At 39.4% G+C, this 24,780-nt stretch overlaps 1 protein-coding gene across 1 annotated transcript; it reads left to right on the top strand.

The window, feature by feature from the left end:
* Window positions 1-2,522: 2,522 nt before the first annotated feature.
* TECPR1 (tectonin beta-propeller repeat containing 1) lies at window positions 2,523-24,339 on the top strand. Its single transcript, XM_010296093.1, has 24 exons — window positions 2,523-2,753; window positions 4,436-4,618; window positions 5,117-5,239; window positions 5,918-6,043; window positions 7,606-7,780; window positions 7,877-7,977; window positions 9,445-9,546; window positions 9,943-10,088; window positions 10,954-11,480; window positions 12,330-12,475; window positions 13,483-13,638; window positions 14,155-14,304; window positions 14,942-15,099; window positions 16,395-16,522; window positions 16,831-16,933; window positions 17,625-17,721; window positions 18,103-18,182; window positions 18,511-18,567; window positions 20,112-20,286; window positions 21,481-21,616; window positions 21,946-22,038; window positions 22,768-22,874; window positions 23,336-23,455; window positions 24,142-24,339. Exons 1-24 carry the CDS (start codon window positions 2,523-2,525, stop codon window positions 24,337-24,339), a joined length of 3,618 nt encoding a protein of 1,205 aa, XP_010294395.1.
* Window positions 24,340-24,780: the final 441 nt, after the last annotated feature.

Below are 24,780 nucleotides of genomic sequence, written 5' to 3'. Positions count from 1 at the left end.
CACGGCGCGTCCCCTCCCTGCTGAGGAGCTTCGTTACTTTTGTAACGCGCGCGGAGTTGGGATGTTTTTCTCGAGTTCTGGAGCAATCGGTGTTATGCCAGGCAGCTGGAAATTTTCATTAACAACACACCATTTAAGTAGTTTTAGTTCTAGCAGAAATCACCTGGCTGAGCTGGGGATGAGGACGAATTTAGCAGGTGTGGGTCTGATTTTTTGCAGTCTCCCAAGAACATCAGGCAGCTTCTGCATTCACTGAAATGCACATGAGCCACGAGCCCTAAGCATCCTTCAAAAATCAAGCAACGTCTGTCTTCATCTTCTGCAGCATCGCCAGTGCAAAGGGACCTATATTGAAGTCTTACAAGTAGTTTATAATCCCAAATGCATTTGGGATTTCCCCATGATTCTCCAAACACTGTCTTAAAAGATCAGAGTATGAAGAAACTCTCACTTATCTTGGCTTCCTTGAGTATTTCAATCCAGTTGCCTCTGCCTGGTTTATCTGTCTGTCCCATCCATATTTTTTCTAACTTCATAACCTTTAGAATATTTGGAATTTTCACTACCTTTTTCTGAACTGTTCCAGGTACTTTTCTGCCTGCCTTGACCGTCATTCCAGCTGCAGGCCTTCATTTCAATATTTGCCCACCTTTAACACAGCCAAGCATCACTTTTCTTTATTATCTGGCTAGGTAGATGTCTTCATTGCATTATCCATAATGCTTCCTTTACTCCAGGCTTGCTGGCGTTGTGGTTGCTTAAAATTAAATGCATAATAGTTTCCTCTGTTACAAAGGCTCTTTTGCAGAATTTTAAGTGCTAATACTGAAAGGCTTATTTGCATGGCCTTTATTTTCCCAAGGGTGCACACATAATTTTCACTTCATCTTTGCTTTGTTCCATTCCATTTTTTCCATACTTTGTCCTTCGGTACTATCCTACTTTTACTAACCTAGAAAGACAGGATAAACGGCTGGTCCAAGAGCAGACAAAGGCAGTAATACATGCCTTCATACTCCCAGCAGCAACAGGAGAAAAAAAAGAGTCAGAACTAGAGGATTCATCATAGTTATGCTGCCACAACTAATAGGAGAATTTTGCTCGTGACCTTCCCGTGGCCTCGCTCATTCTCTGCCGCTATAAATTTTCTCCTTGCTGTTAGCTGTTATTCACCTGGTGGATCCAGGTTTTTAGGTACTTGGCAGCAGCAGCTCTAGGAATCAAAGAATTATGAAACGTTCCCTGGGATCCCATGTGAATTTACTGTGCTGTTCTTTGACACTGGCCTAGCTGCCTCTGGATTCTCTGCAGTTTCACCTCCGCCGTTCACATACACCGTACAAGTTAGTCCCTGTGCACCACCATTTATTATCAGTCAGAAAGCAGGCAGGCAAGTCTCCTTAGGCTCTTGCCTTGAAAGCGCGGTTGCCGTTTGACAACAAAGCAGCAGAGTTCCACGCTGACTCCAGGCAAGGATTCCTCTTTTCTTTCATTGTGTTGGATCTGAGTCCTCTTCTCTACCTTTCCCCTCCCGCTCCCCCACTGCATAGTTAGTAGAACTGGAGGCAAAGTTCAAAGTACTCATCAGTAGTTCTGACTGTCACACATACAGAGCAACCGAAATTTGTTCAGTTTAATGGCATCCCCAAGGCCAAGTGACAGAAATACACTGGCCTTTCTTCACTTGTAAAAGGACTGGCCTACACCTACCTCTCATAAAATGCTGACCCCTCCATGAAGGGTAGGCCTGCAGTGCCCAGAAAATGGCAGGCTATTCAGTGACAAAACTGGAATGGAACTCAGCCAGGTCTCTGCTGTCAAACCACGCTATATGTATACTTAAATAAATATCACACCTATGTATATCAAATAAAGATCAGATCCCAAAGTAGTCATCAGCATGCTTTGGAAAGAGGTTTCCTGGCAGCAGTAGGTAATGTGTCCATGGCTTAAAACTAGATGCGTGCTTATGGAGAAGGTCCCTTTCACATCTTTTCCTTTGTGTAGCTATGTTGGCATGTGCCAAGAGGAGGCTGAGAAGGAGATACCGTGAGTTACCATGGCTTTGCGGAACCGAGATGAGCGGTGTGTGTAGCACCACCAGCATTACCAGCTCTTGAGAGCAAAGCCGCCTACTATAAAATGGTCCGTGATACTTCATCTCAGTTCAGTGTTGACTTCTGTCCTCGGTCTGCCAAAGCTGTCCTGTTACTGTTGTGAGCTCTTGTAGGATGGACAATAGTGTGGTGGTAGCAAGGTCTTTCACATGGATTTTCAGAGGCATCTAAGAGGTGTAACTGCACAGCTCTGACTGAAAGAGATCTGGCTGCCAGCTTTGCATGGGCTCTTTTTAAAAGATCATCATCTTAAAAGTCTTTTCCAACCTTCATGATTCTATGATTCTTTACATCTTTTTTTAATTTGACGGATGGTGGCTCAGAGGAGAACTGACCTACAGTAGGTTCATGATCCATTTTTTAAAACTGTCGTTTTCATTAATACCTCCTTTTTGCCTTTCAGACATGGCCATGCCCGGTTCCCTTTTGTGGGCTGTTGACATTTTTGGGAGGGTTTACACTCTGTCTACTGTTGGCCAGTACTGGGAGCTCTGTAAGGACACGCAGCTGGAATTCAAACGGGTCTCTGCTGTCAAACAGTGCTGCTGGGGAATAGCCTGTGATCATCAAGTATACACCTACGTGTTCTCGGGTGATGTTCCTATTAGATACCAGGAAGAAACCTATGAGAATCAGGTATGACATGTTAAGGGTACCTCTGTCACACTGCCACATATTCGTCAGAAAGGAACAACAGCAAATCCGTACATCAGCTGTCTCTGCATGTTTTTTCACTGGAAGATTGTTTGATTTTGTTTGGTTTCATTTTTTGAAAGTTTCTGAAGAGTATATACGTGCCATATAGTAGATTATTCTTTTAATATTTTAACCTTCCCTTGGGAATTCTACTTCCCTGCTCTTGACAAAAGCAACGCCAATGTGTACTACATTGTTTTATGCAAACCATTTCAGACTGGAACATGCACCCTTTTCACCTGATGTTTTCCTTCCCTTAGTGACAAATACACAATCCCCTTAAGAAAATGTCCAATGTAACTTCTAGGCAACAAAGATACATTATCAAGTATGTATTATTCTTAAGAATGCTATCTTTTAGTGTTTCAAAGAATTCTCTAATAAAGGCATAACTCTCCATTAAAGTACGTTTCCAGCTTTTTTGCATAGAAGTCTTAAGATGATCCCTCCTATGTTATGTACTTCAAAAGAATGCCTTTTAAAATAGTATTTTAAAGGAAATTTGTCTGTTTTGGTTTTAAGTTAACCAAAAGTTATTTGAGGAGAAAACGGAAGGATTTTCTTGAGCACATTCCTCTGATTTGTAACGGGCAATGGGATAAATATAAGTTGAGAAAAGACATGAACTTACCTACATGGGTAAAAAGACAACAAATTAATTTTATACATTATTTAACATTGATACACCCTTCCATCCATTTAATGCTCCTTGTGTTACAGAAACATGTTCTTTTAAAAATGCAAAATTTTAAGATTTTACTTGTTACTTTAAAACTTTTGTTTTGTTTGTTTTAGGCTATGAAAAAATGGAAAACAAAATACTAGAAAGCACAAAAGGAGCTATTCTGCAAGAGCTAACAACGACAAAATTAAATTAAAATACTTTACAGATAATGTGCAAAGCCATATAGCCAGATTCCTAGTAAAAGTAAATGGTATTTTGCCTAAAAATTGTAGAACGATTTTGAACCACTCATTTTCCATGTGCCCAGTATTATATGACAAATTTTGCCAGTGTTTCTACAGTAGGTAAGAGTGTGGGGGGAAAAAAATCACAGGTGCATTGATGAAAACCCTAGCAAACTATTTGTTCTGTAAGTGATTAAAGCCAGATTTGTGGAAAAAAAAGTCTTGGTATAAGATACAAAGAGGATTTACTGAAATAGTTACCTTGACATAGTTTCTGGCACAGAAGCTATGCTGTTTCTCGAGTGCAGGCAAGATGCTGGTCCCCTTTCTCATGGGGAGTAGGTTAGAGATCCCAAGGCCATCTGTACAGCATTACCCTAATGCTGCAGTATCATGGTGCCACACATTACCAAAGAAGAAAGCACTGTTAGTAGTAAAATACATCATCAGATGTTCCTCTCTATGTAGCTGAAAATGACTTGGTTGTGACTAGCTCTGCAGCCAGCCCTTCTTTGATACTTAAAAAAAGCTTCCTCCAAAGACTGTGTTAGCTAGGGGCTTAAAGTATGAACTTTCTCATTCACCCCAGGAATTTATTCCTCTTCTACTGCAGAAAAAAAGAAAAGTATCATTTATGACTCCCTAGGACTCTGCAGATGTACAAGGAGATGATGTTATCTCAAATAAAATACTTTATTTATTATTTCTGGCAGCGCTGGAATCCAGTTGGTGGCTTTTGTGAGAAATTACTGCCCAGTGACCGCTGGCAGTGGAGTGATGTGAGCGGGCTAAAACATCAGCAGCTTGATAGTTTCACATTGCCTTCACCACACTGGGAGTGGGAGTCTGACTGGTATGTGGATGAAAATATTGGAGGGGAACCAACAGAGAAAGGGGTAGGTGAACAATAACAAAAAGGGATCTATTCTGGGAATCCTTAGTCTGGAAAATAAAAGGCACTTGTATAAAAGTGTAAAAGGTCTGTAAAAATAAAAGGCATAACTTCCCATAGGTACTTCTTTCTGGGGCATAGCTCAACTATAATACAACACAAGGAAGGATCTTGTCTGAAGGAGCTTCTATAGAAGCTTTTTTCTTTTGATCAGGCCACAAAATGCTGGCAACTGGATGCCATTGTTACTTAAGATCTTGCTATAAAGGAAGTAAAATGCTTTACTGTGTCTTGTTTGTTCTGTGTATATCATGCAGAGGAATTTGGACATGATTCATAAATCATTCATGGCATTAGCAGATCTGTTAATCAGGGCTGTTGAGACATGCACAGTAACTTGTACTGTATTTGTAGGAGTGACTCTTGTGCAGAATCGGTCCGAGTTACGATTTCAAGCTTTCCCTTGGTCCCGATTCTCATACAAGAAAACCTCTGTTTGCAGGGCTGGACTTACGCCATAGACTTCCCCAGCACCTACACAAAGGATAAGAAATGGAATTCTTGTGTCAGACGCAGGAGGTGGATCAGATACAGGAGATACAAATCACGGGACATTTGGGCAAAGGTTCTGGATATCTTTTAAATATTAACTAAACTGATCTTCTGAAATAATCAATTAAAAGTGCAGGGAATTTATTTTTTTTATCACTGCTCTGTGGGCTGGACCTGGATTCCTTGACTTCCTACTTGTAATTCTTGCAAGCATAAATGGAAGGCTGGGATTTTTCATAGAAGCCTGTGATAATGAGGTGCCAAATCTGATGGTAATGCAGTTGGAGGTAGATGCTCGGCTCCTTTGCAAATTTCAAACCAACTTTTTAACTTCCTTTTTTTGTTTGACAAAGCACTGTCTTTCGAGGTGGCACCTGTCTAGCATCATTTACCAGCTGTGTCCTTTATATATATGAATAACTGTTCTTTAATAATTGTTGTTCCATTCTAAGAATGTACAAAAATTTTAATTTGTGATGTTCTAGCTTTCCAATTCAAAGAATGTCTGTATGCAGTGTTCTGAGAGTAAAAATTTCCTTTAGTTAGGGGATGAAACACAGATTTCTTTGTGCTGCTTTGGCAGCATTTCCCCTCTATCTGCATATAGCAGCTGGGAATGAGAGGAAGATCTCCATGCCTAGCCACTTTAGTAAGCAATACATAAACCAATCTGTAAGAAACAAGTTAGGCCACCAGCCAAATCACCTGTCTATTTGCAGTGTCTCCTCAAGCTTCCTTCTTTCTGCTTCAGATCGTATCACATGATGATCCAGATCAGTTGCCAGACCCTTTCAATGACATTTCCATTGGAGGATGGGAAATCACCGATGAGCCTCTTGGCCGTTTATCAGTGTGGGCGGTTTCTTTACAAGGAAGGGTATGTGCATGCTCCCGCAGTTTTCTAATATACATTACTACTGAAAAAGAGTTAAATGCTTGTAAAGCAAGGCAGGTTTGTTACCGTCTTATGTTGGTAAGGAACTACATTGCATGTGCATCTGGCAGAGGATGTTAAGAGCTGCTTTGGGACATTATGTAATGACTTGTGTTGTACATGGAAAGGCTTAGTATTTCTTAGGGCTGCTGTTCTATGTAAGCCTTAAACCTCTATAAACAGATGAATCTTAAAAACTTGGGCTGAGTAGTGTTTTACATCTTGAAAAATGCCCAAATGCAGACTATGGCACCGGTAACAAAGAGGAAGCCTGTTAAAACCTGACAAAGATTCTTGCAAAGCATTGTCCCTTGCCTCTGTGGGGAAAAGTTGGGAATGATTCAACAAAGAGTTTACAAAATGGTTTTCTAAGACTTACTGATCAGAAAATTGTAACCTCTTGACTTGGCAATGTGGAATCCAGCTCTGGAATGTTTTAAGTTTATTTTCTGTTGAAAACTATACACCGTTCTTTTTTTTTCTTTTTTTAGGCCTCCCATAAGCTCTCTCCTCTTTTGCTCAGTGCTGTAAAGACTTTATTCTTGGTTTCCTTCCTTCATCCTTACAGCATGTATCTGAGTAGCCTTTATTGTCTCTAGACAATTTCTAACTTGTGGTCTCACACAGAAGAATGTCATACTTTTAATAGATAGCCTGCAATTTCAGTCACACTTGGTACTGCCTGGAGAGGCAAGCAATCTTGGTTAAATTGTTTAAAATAAAATTCCCTATGCCTCATACTTCCCAGTAGTAAGTGATAAGCATCGCACTCTACAGGCTTACTTGACTGACATTGTAAAATGCTTTCATTTCCCAAGTAAAAGTCCCCAGAGAAACAAATGTATTTCTAAAAATGAGGATTTAGCACTCAGCAGTCATGTTTTAGTGCACTCATATGACTACCACAGGATGCTTTCTATGTTTGACTTTCCTATTTTGGCTGTGGTCTATAGAAAAATGCACAGACAGTAGGACCAAGGCTAGCAAATGGACTGGATGTCACTGAAGGCTGCACAGAGAATGGAATTTTTAACCACTGTGGTTAAGCTATTAAGATATTAAGCTATTAAGATATTGTGGCAAGCTCTGTTCAGTGAAAGTGAGGTTGGGCCATCATCTAACAGTAATATTTTTGTGTTATATACTTGTTTATTCTTGGTTTATGTAACATGCCCTGAAATACACTGAAGTGTTTTTTAAAGTTGAAATGTACACAGAAGTTGTAGCAATGGGTTACTGTACCAAATCCAGATTTGCTTCCATGATAAAAGCTAGTTTGTGGAAAACCCTCCTCCTTTAGTACATAAGGAAATAGTCTTCAACTGCATAATCAACATCCAAAAAATACCTTTAAAGGTCAGAGTGCATACACTGCATTAAAAAATCCTGTTGTTAAAGGAAGACTGTTCTTTCCAGTTTGTCTTCATGCTTGTCTCAATTGTTGCATTGTTGTAGCAATATTTTTCTAAGTTTTATTTGTGGGGGTTTTTTTTAAACTTGTCTAGGTATGGTACAGAGAAAATGTCTGCCATCACAATCCAGAAGGTTCCATGTGGTCCGTAATCACCACTCCTGGTGAAGTTGTACAGATCAGCTGTGGACCATATGACCTCCTCTGGGCAACTCTTTGGGAAGGGCAAGCTATTGTGAGAGAAGGAATTGATAGGAATAATCCTCAAGGTAAAGTTTGTTAAATACAGGTGGAAACCCCTTTGATTTGTATAGTGTTGAATTAGAAGCTAACCTACAATGCCTTCTGGGTTTTGTTTCTTGCAGGAATTTCGTGGAGTATTGTGGAGTCTCCAAGCTCTGAAAATGGAATTATGCACGTCTCTGTGGGTGTTGATGTGGTGTGGTGTGTTACAAAAGATAGAAAAGTAAGAGGTGTCATGCTCTGGTTCTGCTTTTTTCTTCCCTTTTCATATCTGCTTTTCTCAAACAGGCATGTAACTTTCATAGGAAACATTGGTGATTGGGGCTCACTATCCCTATGGTTTGGGGAATTCCAGTCCCCCTTGCCGTTACGGGAATGCTCAGTGGTTTGTGATATATGTAGTTGCATTTAATTTAATGAACTTCCTGCTTTTCTCCTGGAAGGAACTTTCTAAACCCAAGTCAGGCAGATGTGGTAGGTGGTTGGGGATGTTGGTGGGGATGTGATAAGGGGCCAGCTTCAAAGGGATATTAAAGCATCGTAACTGAAGGGGGTCCTCGCTGCTCAGTCATGTTTCCGCATGGTCTGAAGGTTACATCAAAAGCAGTGTGTGGGGAATATTTTCATCTATGCTTTTCTATATTATCCTATTTTTTTACCTTCCTACTGTAACTGTTCCCTCTTCATCAGCCTTTTAATGTAGGGGGTTTTGTATTTATTAAGTGACATGTGTTATGTGTATGTGCAATTACTTTCTTACTGGGGTTTTAACTTAGAATCATAGAACCATAGAATATCTGGAGTTGGAAGTGACTCATAAGGATCATCGAGTCCAACTCCTTGCTCCTCACAGGGACTTTTGAAAGTTTAAAGAATGTACTAGAGTGCTCTTGTGCTGGTAGCAATCAAATCCCTTCATACTGAATTCAGAAACATAGATAAATTCTGTGTATGTATAGCAGTTTTAAGTAATTGAGTTACTCTGGTTTAGTGAGGTACTACTTGTCAGCTGAACCATGGTAACAGACTGTGTCCAGCCTGCTCCATCTGCCAAATAAAACCACTATAATAAATATAGATAAGCTAGCATGTTTTTCTTCAGATCTGCCACAAGATAGTCAAGTACACTGTCTGCTGCGTGATTCAACCAACAACTTCTAAAGTAGCTGCTTGCCACTATATGACCATATGCTAAATCCAGATGGAAATTTTTACCAGGTCTCCAGCCCACAGCCACTTTCAGATTGGTAAAAACTAATCTAAGGGGAGTCAATTTAAAGAGCTGTACCACTGAAAAGATCCCTCTGGCAGTTTCCTCCATCAGCCCTGCTTCTAGGGTTTGAGCACAAGAACACTATTTAGAAACTCATTCAGAGTGACCAAAAATAGCCTACAGTTGACATGTAATAAAAGCATTTTTCCAATGGCAGAGAAACTAACTCTGCCACAGAAAGTAATAACAAAAAGTCTCCTTGTGGGCTGTATTTGGTCACAAGGACACACAGTTTGGGTACTACTAAGAATTATTTTATCTTTACCTGATAAAGAACCAAGGAGGTAAGTGACTTCTTAAGGCAATGTGGCAAGTCGGTATTAGACATTAAGACTAATCCACTAAAGAAACTAAATTCCAGCTGTCTGCCTGCTAACACGGAAGGAGGAAAATTCAGACTTTATGCTGTTGTCGTAGGTGTGGTTTAGAAGAGGAGTAAACTCGCATAATCCTTGTGGGACAAGCTGGATTGAAATGGTTGGAGAAATGATGATGGTAACTGTAGGCTTAAATAACCAGGTAAGACAGCTGTATACGAGTTGTCAGGATATTTATGTTTGCCTTTGTTCAGGCAGTATTCACATGTGGCAAGGACTGTCAGCAATGCTGATAAAGACAGCTGCACAAGAGGTCCATGTGCTTGAACTGCTAGGAAGGAATGCGTGGCTGAATTCTTCACCAGAAGATAACAGTCAGCATGTCTCCTGTATGGCACATTCAGGTGCAAACAGTTTTCTCTTGGTGGTACAGAATTTTATACTGCATCTACGGTATCAGCATTAAGGAAGAACACAAAAGGAAAATGCTGTGTCCAGCAGATTTTTGTGCTGAATTTTCCACCACTGCACCTTTTTTGTAGCTGGTACCTACCTGCATTCCCTGCCATCTCCTTCACCAAGCTTTTTCCTTCCCTAGGTCTGGGGAATCGGCTGCGATGACAGAGCAGTTTATTTTCGTCAAGGTGTCACACCAAGTGAGCTCAGTGGGAAGACATGGAAGGCAATTGTAACTGGCCGAGAGAGTGACAGATCTCAGACTGGGAGCTCAACAAGTCTGCTCAGGTACTTAGTAAAATACCTGCTCAAGACTTTCTATGCCAAGAGTTTCAATGCTAGGAGATATTTCTTTACATTCAAATGGTACAGACAGGGAGGAGTGGGGAAGGCATCTCTAATCATTATGTATGCCAAAAAGCATGCGTGCTTTTTTGCCGTTAAAATTAACAATAAGCAGCAGTTGTTGCCCTTGGAGTAGAAACTGAAGCTCCCACTTTGGTATTCACTGCATACTTGCAGTAAAGCATGTTTCTCTGGGCTTTACTATCACTATCTGGAACTAGTCTAATAAGACAAAATGTTACCTGTGAAATACCATGAAGGAGTGTCAACTCTGCTTAGCAATTATCCTTCTCCTGAGTGTCTCTGTACGTTTCCTTTCCTAGAGAGATTAAGTCAGTAACTCCCCGCTGACTGCTGGCCTTGTGGCTGTGCAAGATGTGCCAGTGAAGCTGGGAGTGCTGCAGAAGCTACTCGTTTGAGTCAGAGCGTGCTCTGAGTAGAAGCCCTTTCTAGCTAAGACAAAAATCATACAGTTAAAAATGGACTTTAAAACATCTTACTATTTCATATCCAGAAAACGTGGTGTTGCATCAGTGTTTTCCTGAGAGCTGTAGGCAGCCAACACCACCGATTGTTCGAAAAGATCAATGAAGTATCTTCCTATGTTTCAGATTTACTAGACTGGTCTGCTAGATTTGTGTTAGACTCTTTTCCCTTGATGATAGAGTTTGACCTTTAAAAAAGAAGTCTGCTGTTTCTCTCCTAAAAGTGAAACGCTAGTTTGATTTCTGTATGTCTGTGCTCTCAGGCCTGTGCTAATTTATAACGCTTTGAATGATAGTTAATTCATTATCTATTTGTCCTTCAGTGCTGGCTGTTTCTTTACTGATGATATTCAGAACCAAACAAATGCGATCATTCAGGGTGATGCAGATACTTCCTCTGATACAGAGCTTCCAAGTGTACTCATGAACCTTGCCAACACTCCCCCGATGGGAGCTGCAGCCAGCAGCAGTGGTAACAGCACAGGCAACCAGACAGCAGAAGTACGTGCAAATTTGACTGTGGATCCTCTGGACTCTGATCAAGGAGAAGCCACTGTTGCTTCCACTAGTAATGAGAAAGCTAATCTTGAAATCCATAAACCTTCTACAAATGCAAATCCTTCTGCAGAACTGCAGTGGACAAACATTGACTTGAAGGAGGCCCAAAAGCACCCGATCCTCTCCGTCAGCACCTTTGCAGAAACATCCAGCCTGTCTTCCCTTGGCATGTTCTCGGTGGGAGCTGAAGAACAGTATGGAGCTGATGAGCACCCAGTGTGGGCCTGGGTGTCTGGGGGAGGCTGTCTTGTAGATTTGCACAGCCCATTGAAATGGTTCACTGTTCCGTCAGGTACTATCTGGTCACCACAACAGACCCGAATTCCCAATGCTCTAAGAAAAATGCTGGTTTGGGGTTTGTTTGAGCAAAACCACGGCACAAAACTTCTGATAACCCATTTACTCTTACTGCAGTTTGTTAATACACTCCATGTCTGAGGATAGTGCTGCATGTATTTAGCTGTAAAGCACTTTGTGATTGAGATACATAAATGTAAAGGTGGTATCTTCTCTGAGCTTCTGTAAGAATTTTGTAAAATAATCTGTGCTGGATTTGCATCTCATTTTTAATTGCACTGAAACTGCAACTTCAAGCAAAAGTCATAATATCACTCAATAGTAACTGAAAGTAGTGAAAAGGGCTCTCTTGAGAGATGCAGATGCCACAAATAACTGCCTCGCTCCTACCATTCCTACTGAGACAAAGGTAAGATAGAGAAATTCCTCAGAGGCTGTGAATGTGAGTCCAGCTGATAACTGGATGGGGTTGGAATTTAGATTCTTGAAAGACAGTGGAATATAACCGTTATTTTCAAAATAAACCATGAACTGTGGCATCCCAGTATTTAATAACAGTGTATCTCTTAATGCATTGTATTACCTAATCATCTTGCAGTTCAGTGACAAAACTCCCAACAAAGGTTACAGCTTTGAGAGATTCTATATAATCATCCAGTGATCCCATTTTTGTGCACCATTTACGAAGTTTGGCTGTAATACACTGATTCCAAAGTATAATAATTAGAAAAATTATGTTAGACTGGGTTGATTCAGTCCAGTGTGCAAAGCAGCACCGTGTTTTACCTTTCACAGAACTGTATTCAAAGCTCACTGGAGTTTATTGGTTTTGGTTCTGTTCCAGGTTTGTCATCCTCCGTGCAATCTTTATCTCTATCTGTCACTTCAGCACAGACAGCAGCATGGCGAAAGCAGATTTTTCAGCAGCTCAGTGAAAGGACAAAGCGGGAACTGGAGAATTTTAGGCACTACGAACAGGCTATTGAGCAGGTAAGCAATGAGGACACTTACCTCTTGTCTACTAAATACATCTCTGGGTACTGGGCATCAATAATACGTTTCTGATGTACTGATCTGAACTTACTGTCAGCTTTATATTCATCCTTATTTCTGTCTATGACAACTTTCCTGGTTTATCGATGTCTGAGCTCCCTGTGGGAAACTAGCAGCTTATCAAACATTGAGCAGCAATCTTTATCTAAAAACATTAGTTTTGTATAGGAGCAAGTGAAGCATCAGTCAGCATTATTTGAGTACACTGAAACCTGAAATCCACAGAGAAACGTTTGCAACAGTGGAACACTGTATGAATTGGTCCACACAAGATAAGGCTTCTTAATTGAAACAGTGACTCGAGTAGGTGAACTTTGCCTCTCTGTGACCATTAAGGGATTAATATAACTTGCATAAATAAAGCAGTGATGCAAATGTCACTATCAGCCCTTAAATGGTAGCACTTTTGTTTGATTTTCCCTTTGTTATGACTCCTTGTCTCTTTTCAGATCCATTCACATTTTTGGTCTCTTCATTGCTAATTGCCAAATGACATCTACAATTTGTCTCATTAAAAACATTTGGAGTCCAGGGTTTTAATCAAGTTTAAAAAGATGATGTCAAAAGCCTTTAAATTGCGTTATAACAAGCAGCACACTAGAGTCAGTATCTGTATGCAGCCTTTAAATTGCGTTATAACAAGCAGCACACTAGAGTCAGTATCTGTATGCTAGTGCATTCTTGCAGAGGTACGATGCTAATACTGATGTACATATGCTATTTCAGCACCTTTCTATCCAGTTTTGTCAGTCCAAACTGTCCAGTTTTTTTCATTTTATCTTCAGCTTCCTGAATGCCCTGGTATACTCTGTGTCAGAATGAACTGGTACAGCACAGGCTAACCTGCAGCAGAGATTTCTTCTTGTCGCAAAAAAATAGTTTTTAGGAGAAAGGAGGGAGTCATGCAGTTTCCTTACTCCTGTAAATTTGTGTTTGCATTGCAGTCAGTGTGGGTTAAAACTGGGACCTTGCAATGGTGGAGGAATTGGAAGCCCCATAAATGGATGGATGTTCGAGTTGCACTTGAGCAGTTCACTGGGAGCGATGGAATGCGCGACAGCATCCTGTTCATCTACTACATGTATCATGAGGAGAAAAAGGTGTGTTCAGCTTGGGACCCTTGAGACAGTTGCATTTGGCAAAGGAAAACCTTTGAAGAGAAAAGAGTTTTCTTGAGAGAGGCAAATTATGGTACGCTACTGTTCTAAGTTTTGGGAACCAATTCAAAGGTAGCCCAGGGTACTAGCAAACTGCAAGCTTTTCTAAGCTGTGGCTATGTCTACACTATGGCAGAAGTACCCAGTCAGCAACTGTCCACAGTGCTTAAACCATCAGCTTTGCACCAATTAGGAATTCTTTTGAAAGTTCAAAGTGTTCTTGATTGTGATGAAAAAGCCAAGCTTGGCTGGCCAGGGTCTTCATAAATAGGGTTAATGCAATATGAATCAGAGGTAGGGCAGAACTGGAAATTGAGTCCCACTCCTTCTGCACCAAGAATCGATTCTTTGATTCCTTGGCAAGAATGCCTCATTCGTAGTCCTGAAATTAAAAATGCTGGCACTGAGGAAGATATATCCGAGTCACCTTAGTCGCAATTTTTTTTTCTCTTGTCTTAGTATATCCACGTGTTCCTGAATGAAGTCACTATTATAGTTGAAGTTCTGAATGAAGCCAAACACTCCTTTGCACTGTATACACCTGAAAGGACAAAGCAGCGATGGCCGATCCGCCTGGCAGCCACAACAGAGCAAGAAATGCATGACTGGGTAATTCTCTTGATTTTTCATTTCAAGCTGGCAATATCTGATACAAAGCATAAAAGCTAGTCCTGAAATCTCAGCATTACATTACAGTATCTAGGCTACTTACCTATTTTACTACTTAGGTATTTTAAAAGTCTGTTCAAACTTATTTAGAGGCACCCGAGTCTTCCTATCTCCTCTGGAGTTGGCATGCTTTCTGATGCTGCAGTTATCTGCAGTAAAACCAATATTGATTTTCCTTCCCTTCCTATGTCCGGATATAGATTAGGCTACAAATGAGTTAGGAGTTAAATTCAGGTAGTCTATTCTTCTGCATTGGTAGAAGAACCGTTACCTGTTTTCACTGATATAGTGAGTCTTATATATAGGCAGGCAAGCATATATACACTGAAGCAATGGAAAACCTGAAAGATACTTCGTAATGATCAGACACTGCAAACCACATTGGTTCCCGTGACTGTGTTAATAATTTCTGAAACACTGAATTCCAGTGCCTTTGAGAAAAAGCTGATAATTCACTTTACCTTTGCAGGTTCTTGCAAATCAGCAAAACTTTGTTTTGTAATACTAAAGCATCTGTGGAAATTTTTGTTCTCACTGTAAAATGGACGCTTTTGGTTCCCTGCTTCTTGTTTTGTAGCTGTCTTTGCTGAACATGTCCTGTTGTGAAAGCAGACGGATTCAAGGCCCTCCTTCTCACCATGCCATTTGGTCAGTTACTTGTAAAGGAGACATCTTTGTTAGTGAGCCAAGTCCTGAACTGGAGGCTGGACCACAACCAATGCCATGTGATCAAATGTAAGAGGTTTCAGAAGCTGTTCTTTCTGCATGGGATGCCGTCCAGCAAAGACTGTCTTTCATGTCAAGTCAGTGGCTTTCATGGGCTGTTGGAGTGTATAGTACACTGCAGATGTCTGTCAATGACAAGGTTAATGGCTGCCTTCATATTCCTAAGTACATCTGAAGACATTCACCAAATCGTATTTTGATTCTTAGATGCTAGAGCTATTAATGCAATTTCAAAAGCCTTTCTCATTGAGATCCCATTTTTTTGTGATTGCATCTTTAATGCCCCAATTATTTAAATTAAGAGATGGCCTAGACTAAACCTAATCACTGTAATTGTAATGTAATTTGAGCTTTCAGTTTTATCTGAGTCAGGAAATCCGAAATTCTCAGTCCTCTATAGTCACTACAGTTCAGGAGCAGCACCTTTACAGTTTCTATTAACAATTACGATAATATAGTACCGCAAACTCTTCAAGCAAAAAAATACCAGCCTCAGAACTGGTGAGTTAAAGGCCAATCTTCAAGTTAAAAAATACCCCAGTTTCAAGTTACTTGCACAAAGTGTCATTGAATAATACCTGAGAAATCCTTTAGTCCTTTTCCTTCAGCGTAGAGCACCTTCAACGTCTGGCAAATCACAAAGCTGATGTGCTCTTGCATCTTAGTTTGGGGGATCCGTGACCTAGATGATCTCCTGCCATTCTGATAACTAAAATACTCCTCTGCAATCTCTTTATTTTCCCCATTCTTCCCCAGAAAAGTACCATGGCCAACTGGCTGTGTAAAGCCCCAGAAAAGGATTAACCTGCAAAGATTAGGAGAATAGGAAGAATTAAAGCCCTTGTACTTACCAAGCTCTACAGCAAATAGGGAAATCATTTGTTTTCTTGTTAGATAAATATAATTCCTAGATTTTAAAAAAATTAGGATGAAGTTAAAGCTGAAGCAGCTGATGGCCACTAAGACATAAAGATTCTAGCAAGGTCATTGTAACTAGTGTTTAAGTATACATACATAGAGAGATAGATATAAAAACAGGCCATAAAATAAAAGGAAAATAAATACTTCGAAGCCTGGAAATTTGAAGTGGAGGCAGACAGGTTCCTTCCAGGTAGCTTTTCAGTAGTTGTTCAGAGGGAAATGCTTTCAACTGGCAACTGCTTTCACCTGCAGATTGCACAGAGGTTGAACAAATGAGCGTATAAACTTGTGTGTCCTTAAGATTGTTGAGCTGTAGGAGGGGAAAGCATACATTCCTGATGGATGTGGTATACAGTAAATGTAAAATGTTCTTTTTCTGGCAGGTTTTGGCGTCAAGTTGGAGGTCATCTTCGACTGATCGAGTGCAATAACCGAGGCATAGTGTGGGGCATAGGATATGATCACACAGCTTGGCTTTACACTGGTGGATATGGAGGCGGCTTCATACAAGGTATGGACAATTGGTCTACTGTGATGTGCACATCTCTTTCTTACCTTCCCAGCTGGGTCAGCTATTCCAGCTATTTCAGCTGTCCTTCTTTGAGCCTAACTAACATGTAGGGTTATACAGTGAACAGGCCACACATCAGGAAGGAATTGGTATTGCAGTTGTATATTTTTATATATATATATATTTGTATTTTCAGCTTAAGAGTGAGAAGTAAGATAATCAGCAATATTACTGTGGCTATTGGAATTTAAAATGTAGTGTCTTTAATGTTTAGCTTTACTGTAATCCAAATAATTTTTTTCTTGTAGGACTGGCCAGTAGTGCTGATAACATTTATACGCAGTCAGATGTGAAATGTGTTTACATCTATGAGAACCAACGGTGGAACCCAGTCACTGGATATAGCAGCAGGTTATTTACTCAATTTATTGTATTTATTTACTGTCATTTTTTACTACTGTCAAATGAAACAAGGGGTTTGTTCTAGCTTTTCAGTATAGTTAGTACAGTTATTCTATCTTTCAGTCTCATCCAACACTTAACGGCTAACCTGAGATGGAAGGAGCAGTGTTTCTCAATTTTCTAGATTTGTAATTATGCATTCAAAATGCATTCGCAGCAAAACATTACAGATTTCTGTTTTGTGAGTGCACAAAGTGTACCTGCTTGCAACATCTTTCCTTATTAAGGCCATACAGCAAAGTTCTTATTAGGATCTACATATTCATATACATACTGTGCTAAATACATTAGGTCCTTCAATACTGTATTTGAACAGAAGTATTGAAAAAGTATTCACATATATGGGTGTCTATGCCAGAGAAACTCAGATACACCTTCCAATTTTAAATAGCAGTGAGGAGTATCACTCTACAGAAAAAAGTTTACATGGTCCTCAAATTTGGTGTAACTGGAAGCAGTTGTACAGATTCTTTCCCACTATCCTTATCACTCACATGATATTTCTAAATACAGAGAGTTATGATGGAAGACTGTTTTGTATATGAAAATAGGAAGTGCTACAAATAGGCTTATCTTTCCTTGCCTTTTAAATTCTCTATTGTAAATGACTTTGCATTCCTTGTACACTGTTTCACCACAGAGGTCTGCCCACGGATAGATACATGTGGAGCGATGCGTCTGGCCTGCAGGAATGTACAAAAGTCAACACCAAGCCTCCTTCTCCACAGTGGTCTTGGGTAAATTCTGTCTTAAAAGTCTTTTTACCAAGAAGGCAAGGCAAGCAGGATTCAAGACTTGGGCTCAAGTGACCCAAATTTTCTTCCTGGATTTGTCATAATATTTAAGCCCATTTTTACAACAGCAATAATCTTCCATAGTCAAAAGAATGTTAAGTATTGAGTGGGATTTTTTGTTCAGTAGGACTTCTGATCCTTTTCTCTTCAACTGAATTAAAAAGACTGGGGAACCTCTGTATGAATTTATATTGCAAGTATTAGAGGGTTTCTAGCAAGTTTTTGCACTCCAAAAGCTGGAGGAAAATAGCAGAGGAGGTTATTTTTATTATACATTAGGTGTTGATTGTGCTTGTTATTCTTATTGTCTCCTTTTGACAATAGGTATCCGATTGGTATATTGATTTTAATACTTCAGGCGGAACTGATCGGGAAGGCTGGCAGTATGCAGCAGACTTTCCAGCGTAAGGAGATACCTTCTTCTACGTAAAATACTAGCAGACAAATGCCATACTTAAGTCCTCATTTCTTCTTGTTTGCTGTTTTGCACATTTTTTGTGCCTTAACAGGGACAAGTGTGCCTTGATTTCTCCTTTTTTGTGGGAACACTAACACTGAAATTTGCCGGGGAGGTAGGGCAGCAAGGTGAGCTTAGCAAACTACAGTTTCAAGCATTTTAAAGTCAGCGGGCATGTCTGGTGGGCAGATACATAGACAGTGCTCTCAGGCTGGCACTGAAATTGGAGATGCTCTGACATCCTCCTGAACACCTATTTACATCTGTTTTGGTAGGTCCTACCATGGTCACAAGACAATGAAAGACTTTGTCCGACGGAGGCGCTGGGCAAGGTAAGGAACTAAGATATAAATAAAAGTTTTGAACTTGAATGCTAACTGTTTCCTAGAAGTCTCCTTCAGTTAGGAGGGGAAGAATCTCGTCACCCAAACAAGAAAAGCAGTAGTAAAGAAATCTGCAATAAATAACCCATATCCAAGAGAGAAATTGATGATCTTTAGTATTATCGCTTTAATTTTAAGCCTTTACAGGTAGATACCCTATTTCATTTTGTGGGATCTGTAGATAAAAGTCAGCTAGTTACTCTCTCTGATTTTCCTTATGGTGAATGATTAAGGAATAATAGAATCTAGGTATATTAGTACATACTGGGTCCCTTGTAACAACTGGTAACACGTCTTATATATTAATAGTTTTAACATATGAATTCCACATACTGCGTACTAGGCCACAGATAATCCCAACCCCGTTTAAGTCACAGTACACTATATTCACGGGGAACCTGGAAAATCGCAAACTGCCGCTATATTCTATTCTACGAAGCAGGAAAAGTCTGTACATTCACTATTTTTCCAGCTTTTCCATGCTTTCTATACTACAGTATCGAACAGCTATGCTAATAAATTGCTGTGAACTTAAGAGTTATGCATTGTTCTGTTTGTTATTGAGGCTACAAAGCTAGTATTTTGGCCCATGTACAAAAATCTTTGAAGTAAGGTCCTGAAGCATCAAACTGTTGTTGTTCCAGGATATGCCACAAAACAAACTATATCAAATCAATCAAAATGGTGTCTTGAAATAAGATAAGCAACTTGAGAAATACCCTTAAACCTAAACATTTTCTCATTATTTTAATTATCAATTCAAAATTGAAAACAAATAGGAAACAGTTCAGGGCTGGGTTCAGTTTTTCAGAACTAGCAAACAGAAGAATGTCCCGAGTGTTTTAGGATGTTCTTCATGCACAGAAGTTACTGTTGTGATGACAGAATCTAATAAGATATATATATTCTATATAGATAGAATCTAATAGACAGCATTATTTTCTTGTAGTTTCCACAGAAAAAAATACACCAATTCCCACAATGACATACCTCCAACTCTTTAATTTACAGCTGCCTTATCTCTGCCTACCTCAAGATACTACATAACTTTTTAACATGCCCCACCAAAAAACTAACTGTAAAGTGATTCCCTTAACCAAGACAGAGGAAGGAATGAACTGGGTGTGCAGTTCTCTCTGCAATGGGATTCTTAGCTGGGGTCAAATATTCATTATCCAGCTGTTGCTCCGTGAGTTTTAGAGAGCTAGAAAGCAGTGTAGCGCAAACTGCAGACTTCTTGGGTGGCCTTGGTTTTATAAAGTAATATTTTTTTAAAACAGAAGCTTTGAGAAACAGTAATATGTCAAAATGCAAAACCTGTTGCAAAACATGACTGATTGTTGTAAACCCCTTTCAAATTAAAAATACTTTTTCTACCTACTTAATGAAAGGACTTCACGATAGTTTGCACTGACGTCAACAGTGGACCAGGAAACAAAATTCAGTTATAGAAAGTATGTACTTCTGACGGGTTTGGGGTTTTTTTGCTTCAGAAAATGTAAGATAGTTACCAACGGGCCATGGCTGGAAGTGCCTCCTGTTATGCTGTGGGACATCTCCATAATTCCCAGTTCAGAGGCAGATGATGAAGAAGCAGTAGCACTGTGGGCAATCAGTGACAAAGGAGACGTGCTCTGCAGGCTTGGAGTGACGCAGCAAAACCCAGCTGTAAGGCTCCCCATTTACTTTTACTGCCTATTCATGTATTTAATGTAATGATGCAAGTACATACACACAATCGTGCAGTGCCTTCTCTTCTAGCACCTTGTTATTTTACTCCCTTTTATGACCCAGATTTGAAAGTGCTTGTCCATCAACTGTAACACAGTTTGCTGCCCACATTCCTTACAATAGTGCTTCTCTGGCATAATCTACCTTAGCTTGCGCCACGTCACTTGCAGAAGCCTCTCTCAGCCCCTGTGTATCTTCTCTTGAAGCATTTTTCTTCCACTTGCTGTGCTGATAGCTTAGTTCCTCTTTTTTTTTTTTTTAAATTGTTGATGGTGTGTGTATCCCATTTAAATAAACTGCCCAGGAATGGAATTTCTCTAAAGTATGGTCCCAATCTAACACCTGTTAATATCAGTAGGAGTTTGTCCATTAACTTTTCTGGGCCTGGAAATGACTTTGATTATTTAAAAGACAGGTGGGCCTGGACGTACCTACAGACTGGACTTTTGCCTATGAACTGGGACAGATTTAATGAGTGAACATCCACTAAAGTATGCAGAAAGGAACTAATAGTCCCAGTAACTTCAATAGGAATACTTCTTTCCTAAAGACATGTGCTGAAACACCAAATTAGGGTTGATACGCACTAATTCTAAGCCATAATTATAACAGGGGAAAAGAAACACTAATGATATACTATAATGGAATTTGTAGAAAAACAAGTAGTTGAAAATTTTAAGAATTTTTTTTCTTCCTGTTCAGTCAGTTACAGGAGCATAGATCTGTACAGCAGTGCAACAGCAAGAACTGGAATATTTTGTCTGGAAAGTGAAGCTCTATATCATTCAGTTTTTGTGAGACTATTGTTCTGTGTAATCAAAAAAGGGGTTAATTTAAAAAAAGTGAAGTATTGCAGTTCACCTATTCAGAGACTGTAGGTGCCTGAATTCCACCAATTTCAACAGAAAAGGCCCTGTTACAGTTTAACATAGCTATTGATTTCAAAGAGTTAAATATCCAAGTATCTTTGAGGATAAGAGACCTTGTTTCTGTGAGTCACAAGGTACAGGAATTATTATTTAGAATATTTTTCACTGTCTAGGGTTTTTCCCATTTGGCAATAGCCAGCGATATTTTGTTGTGGAGTTTTTAACCATTGCTTCATAATTCATCTTCCATGATTTGTTCCAGGGAACATCCTGGCTTCATGTGGGAACCGACCAGCCCTTCATTTCTATCTCAATTGGAGCATTTTACCAAGTGTGGGCTATTGCTAGAGATGGTTCAGCCTTCTATCGAGGTTCAGTGTCTCCAAAGAAACCTGCAGGTGAGTACTTGTACTTTTTTGGTACAGTCTTCATCGTCTACGTTGTGTAAGCTCTACTACACTGCCATGTCTGATGCAGAGGCCTTTCCCATACCTGTGCAAAACAGTGCATGTGAATAATACTCATGATAATTATAGCAGTTCATTTGCTCTTCATTTGTGTGATTTAAAGTGTTTGTTTCTAAAAACAAGGTAGTAAAAATACTTTGAGTGTAGTGTCATTCACAGCTTTCTTGCACAGCTATGTATTTCAACTGCAGACACTTCCAAGACTTCTCATATATAATTCTTTTTTCTCAATGTTTTACTCAAGTATTTCTGACCTTTAGGTGACTGTTGGTACCATATTCCTTCACCTCAAAAACAAAAGTTAAAACAAGTCTCAGTAGGACGAACGTCCGTGTTTGTGTTGGATAAAAATGGTAAGGATTTTAAAAAATCACTTATCAATGCTACAAAAAATAAAGCAGTATACATCAGATAGATTGATTTAAAAAGGAGAGGCTAAGTTAGAGCTTCTGCTTGGACAGATGATTACTGTTGCTCCAAGAGGAGTAATATTTCATATTGAAAGAGATTGAGTAGGCAGCCCGCTTAATTACTATTTTGAAGACTTGTTTTTATTGTATCTGATAATGCCCTAGATAGCAACAATATTCTTGGGGGAGGGGGAGATAGATGAATCTCAAAAAAGAAAATTGCATGGCAGGATTTTGTCTGAAACCCTAGAATGTACAAAACTGAGGATGAATACCGTCCTGTTGGAAAATCTAGAAATAACACCATCATGACAAGATAAATTATGAAGCATCCTTTTGTAAAAGAAATAAGCCTTTAACACCAGTCTCCTTCAGAGATCTTAATCTCATTTGCTTCACTTCTTTAGCGCATAGTTCCTTATATCAGCATTTTCCCCCTAGAAATTTTACAAAACGGAGTATTTGCTGTTTTCCAGAGAAGTTATAAAAAACTATAGAAATACAGATCCCAAAGTAGGAACTTCATTGTCCTTCACTGTAACACATTAGTCAAAACCACAATGCATTTCCACAGAACACAGAAAGTATTAACTACTGATTTGTTACGTTCTTTACTAGCACTTTATACAAAGCAGACATCCTGAGCTGTAACCAGGACTATTTATTTTACAGGCAATCTTTGGTACCGGCAAGGTATCACACCAAGCTACCCTCAAGGATCTACTTGGGATCATGTTTCAAATAATATCCGTAAAATGTCTGTAGGGCCTCTGGACCAGGTATGTATTAAGCTTCCTTGTGTCTTGTTAGTTTATTGAAAATTATGCTTAACATACTTTTCTAATTAAATGTTATTCAGAATTATTTTTGTTCAACTAACTTTATTCCACAAGGTGATTGTCTAAATGCTGGAATCCTGACAGCAAGACAAAAATCCTGCAAATGAAATAGTGATACAGCCAGCCCTTTGCTGTAAAAAGCCTCATTAATTGTTTTTCTTCTTTTAAAAAGGCTATTTTATATATTTAATCTCTTTTCCTGCCAAGTCTTACTATCTGGCAATGTTTTAATTATAACACTGGTATCTCGTTGCTTGTTTGGGTGTCTCTCTGACTAAATTAGAGCAGTGTTGGCCTACTGAAGATCAAGACTGATTTCTGCAAGTGGTCAAACAAACTTAAAATTTTCACGAAGAGCAGCACGAAGAGCAGGTTTTATTACCTCTCTTTGCTTTCTTGAGGTCTGGGTGATAGCTGACAAAGTGCAAGGAAGTCATAGTTTGAGCTGTGGGACCGTCTGCCATCGGACTGGTGTTCAGCCAATGGAACCGAAAGGCCTCTCATGGGATTATGGTATTGGGGTAAGTGCTGGGGGCATAATACTGCCTGGAAGTTGTATATCCAAATACCCATGGGCATACTTTGAAAGGCAAGTGCCATCCTGCTTCAGCTGGCAAGCTTTCTAAAGCTTGTGTATACCTGCAGGCAATTGACCTTTGTTCTTCAGTTTTAGGTTCCTTTTTTGAATTAATATAATGGGTTATGCAGTTATAGCTGGGAACTCATTTATTTGCATTTGATAAGTATTCATTTTAAATAGGTAATGTAAAAGTTATAATGGAAAAATGAGTAAAGTAAGCACCATTTTTAAAAAATGGATTCCTTCCAAGTCTGCATGTGATTGTTTCCCGTTGTTGTTCCCTCTATTACCCTCAATGTTTTGACAAAGGCTATTTCAAGGTTTTGGCCCCTTTTAAGTTGAAGGAAAACCTGCAATAGCTCTGTTACAAATACCTGACCCAACTAATCTCAATTCCCTATAATAAAAATAATCCTCAAGGTTACTACCTATATATCAGGGAGGTATGCTATGCTTTGTTTTGTTTTGTTTTAAAACGAGCCTTTTTTCTGATTCAGCCCAAAGCAGGAATTGCTTTCCACATGAAAAAATAGTATAAAACTAGTAGTGTACGTAAAGCATCACATTGGATATTGTACTTGCGTGGTGATGTTTCGCTTTTTATACTTCTTTATCAATATTTTCCAGGGTGGATGGGAGCACATTACAGTCAGAGGAAATGCAACTGAAGCTTCTAGGGTCACTATGCATGACACTGCTGAGGAAAACTCCGCAGTGTCACAGGATTTAGAAGATGAGGAGAGTAAAGGGAAAACAGAGCAGTCTAAAACCCCTCTGATGGTCAGTGAAAGTCAAGAACTGGACAGAAATGCTGTTAATTGTTAAGTTGTCATCATTTACGTGTTGCAAACAAGCAGTAGGCAGTATAATTTAGAAAGAAACTGCCTATTGCCTGGAGAGAAAAACGTGACCTTTTTGTGCTACTAATGTATTTTACTGAACTGGAATTTGCAATGGGGTATTTTAAATACTGATTTCTTCTACTACATAACAAGTAAAATGTGACTTGATAGAGCTAATAGTTTTGTCAGAGCAGACAAGCTTTTTAGCCACAATGTATTCTGACCCTTTACCATAGCTGCTACGCAACCGTACAAATGTGATTATCTTTACAGATGAGCACTACACATTTCCTTCTTTTTTAATTAATATTACAGTTCCCTACATTTCTCTCATATACACACATCTTGCGCACTATTCTTCAGATTCATAGTTAAGCAGAGATGAAGATGTCATGTCATTTTAAATGAATCATGCTCTTCTTGC

Source organism: Phaethon lepturus, unplaced genomic scaffold (assembly GCF_000687285.1).
Source record: "Phaethon lepturus isolate BGI_N335 unplaced genomic scaffold, ASM68728v1 scaffold54551, whole genome shotgun sequence".
NCBI lineage: Eukaryota > Metazoa > Chordata > Aves > Phaethontiformes > Phaethontidae > Phaethon > Phaethon lepturus.
The sequence above is the reverse complement of the archived record's forward strand: the minus strand, read 5'-3'. Positions and strand labels throughout refer to the sequence as shown.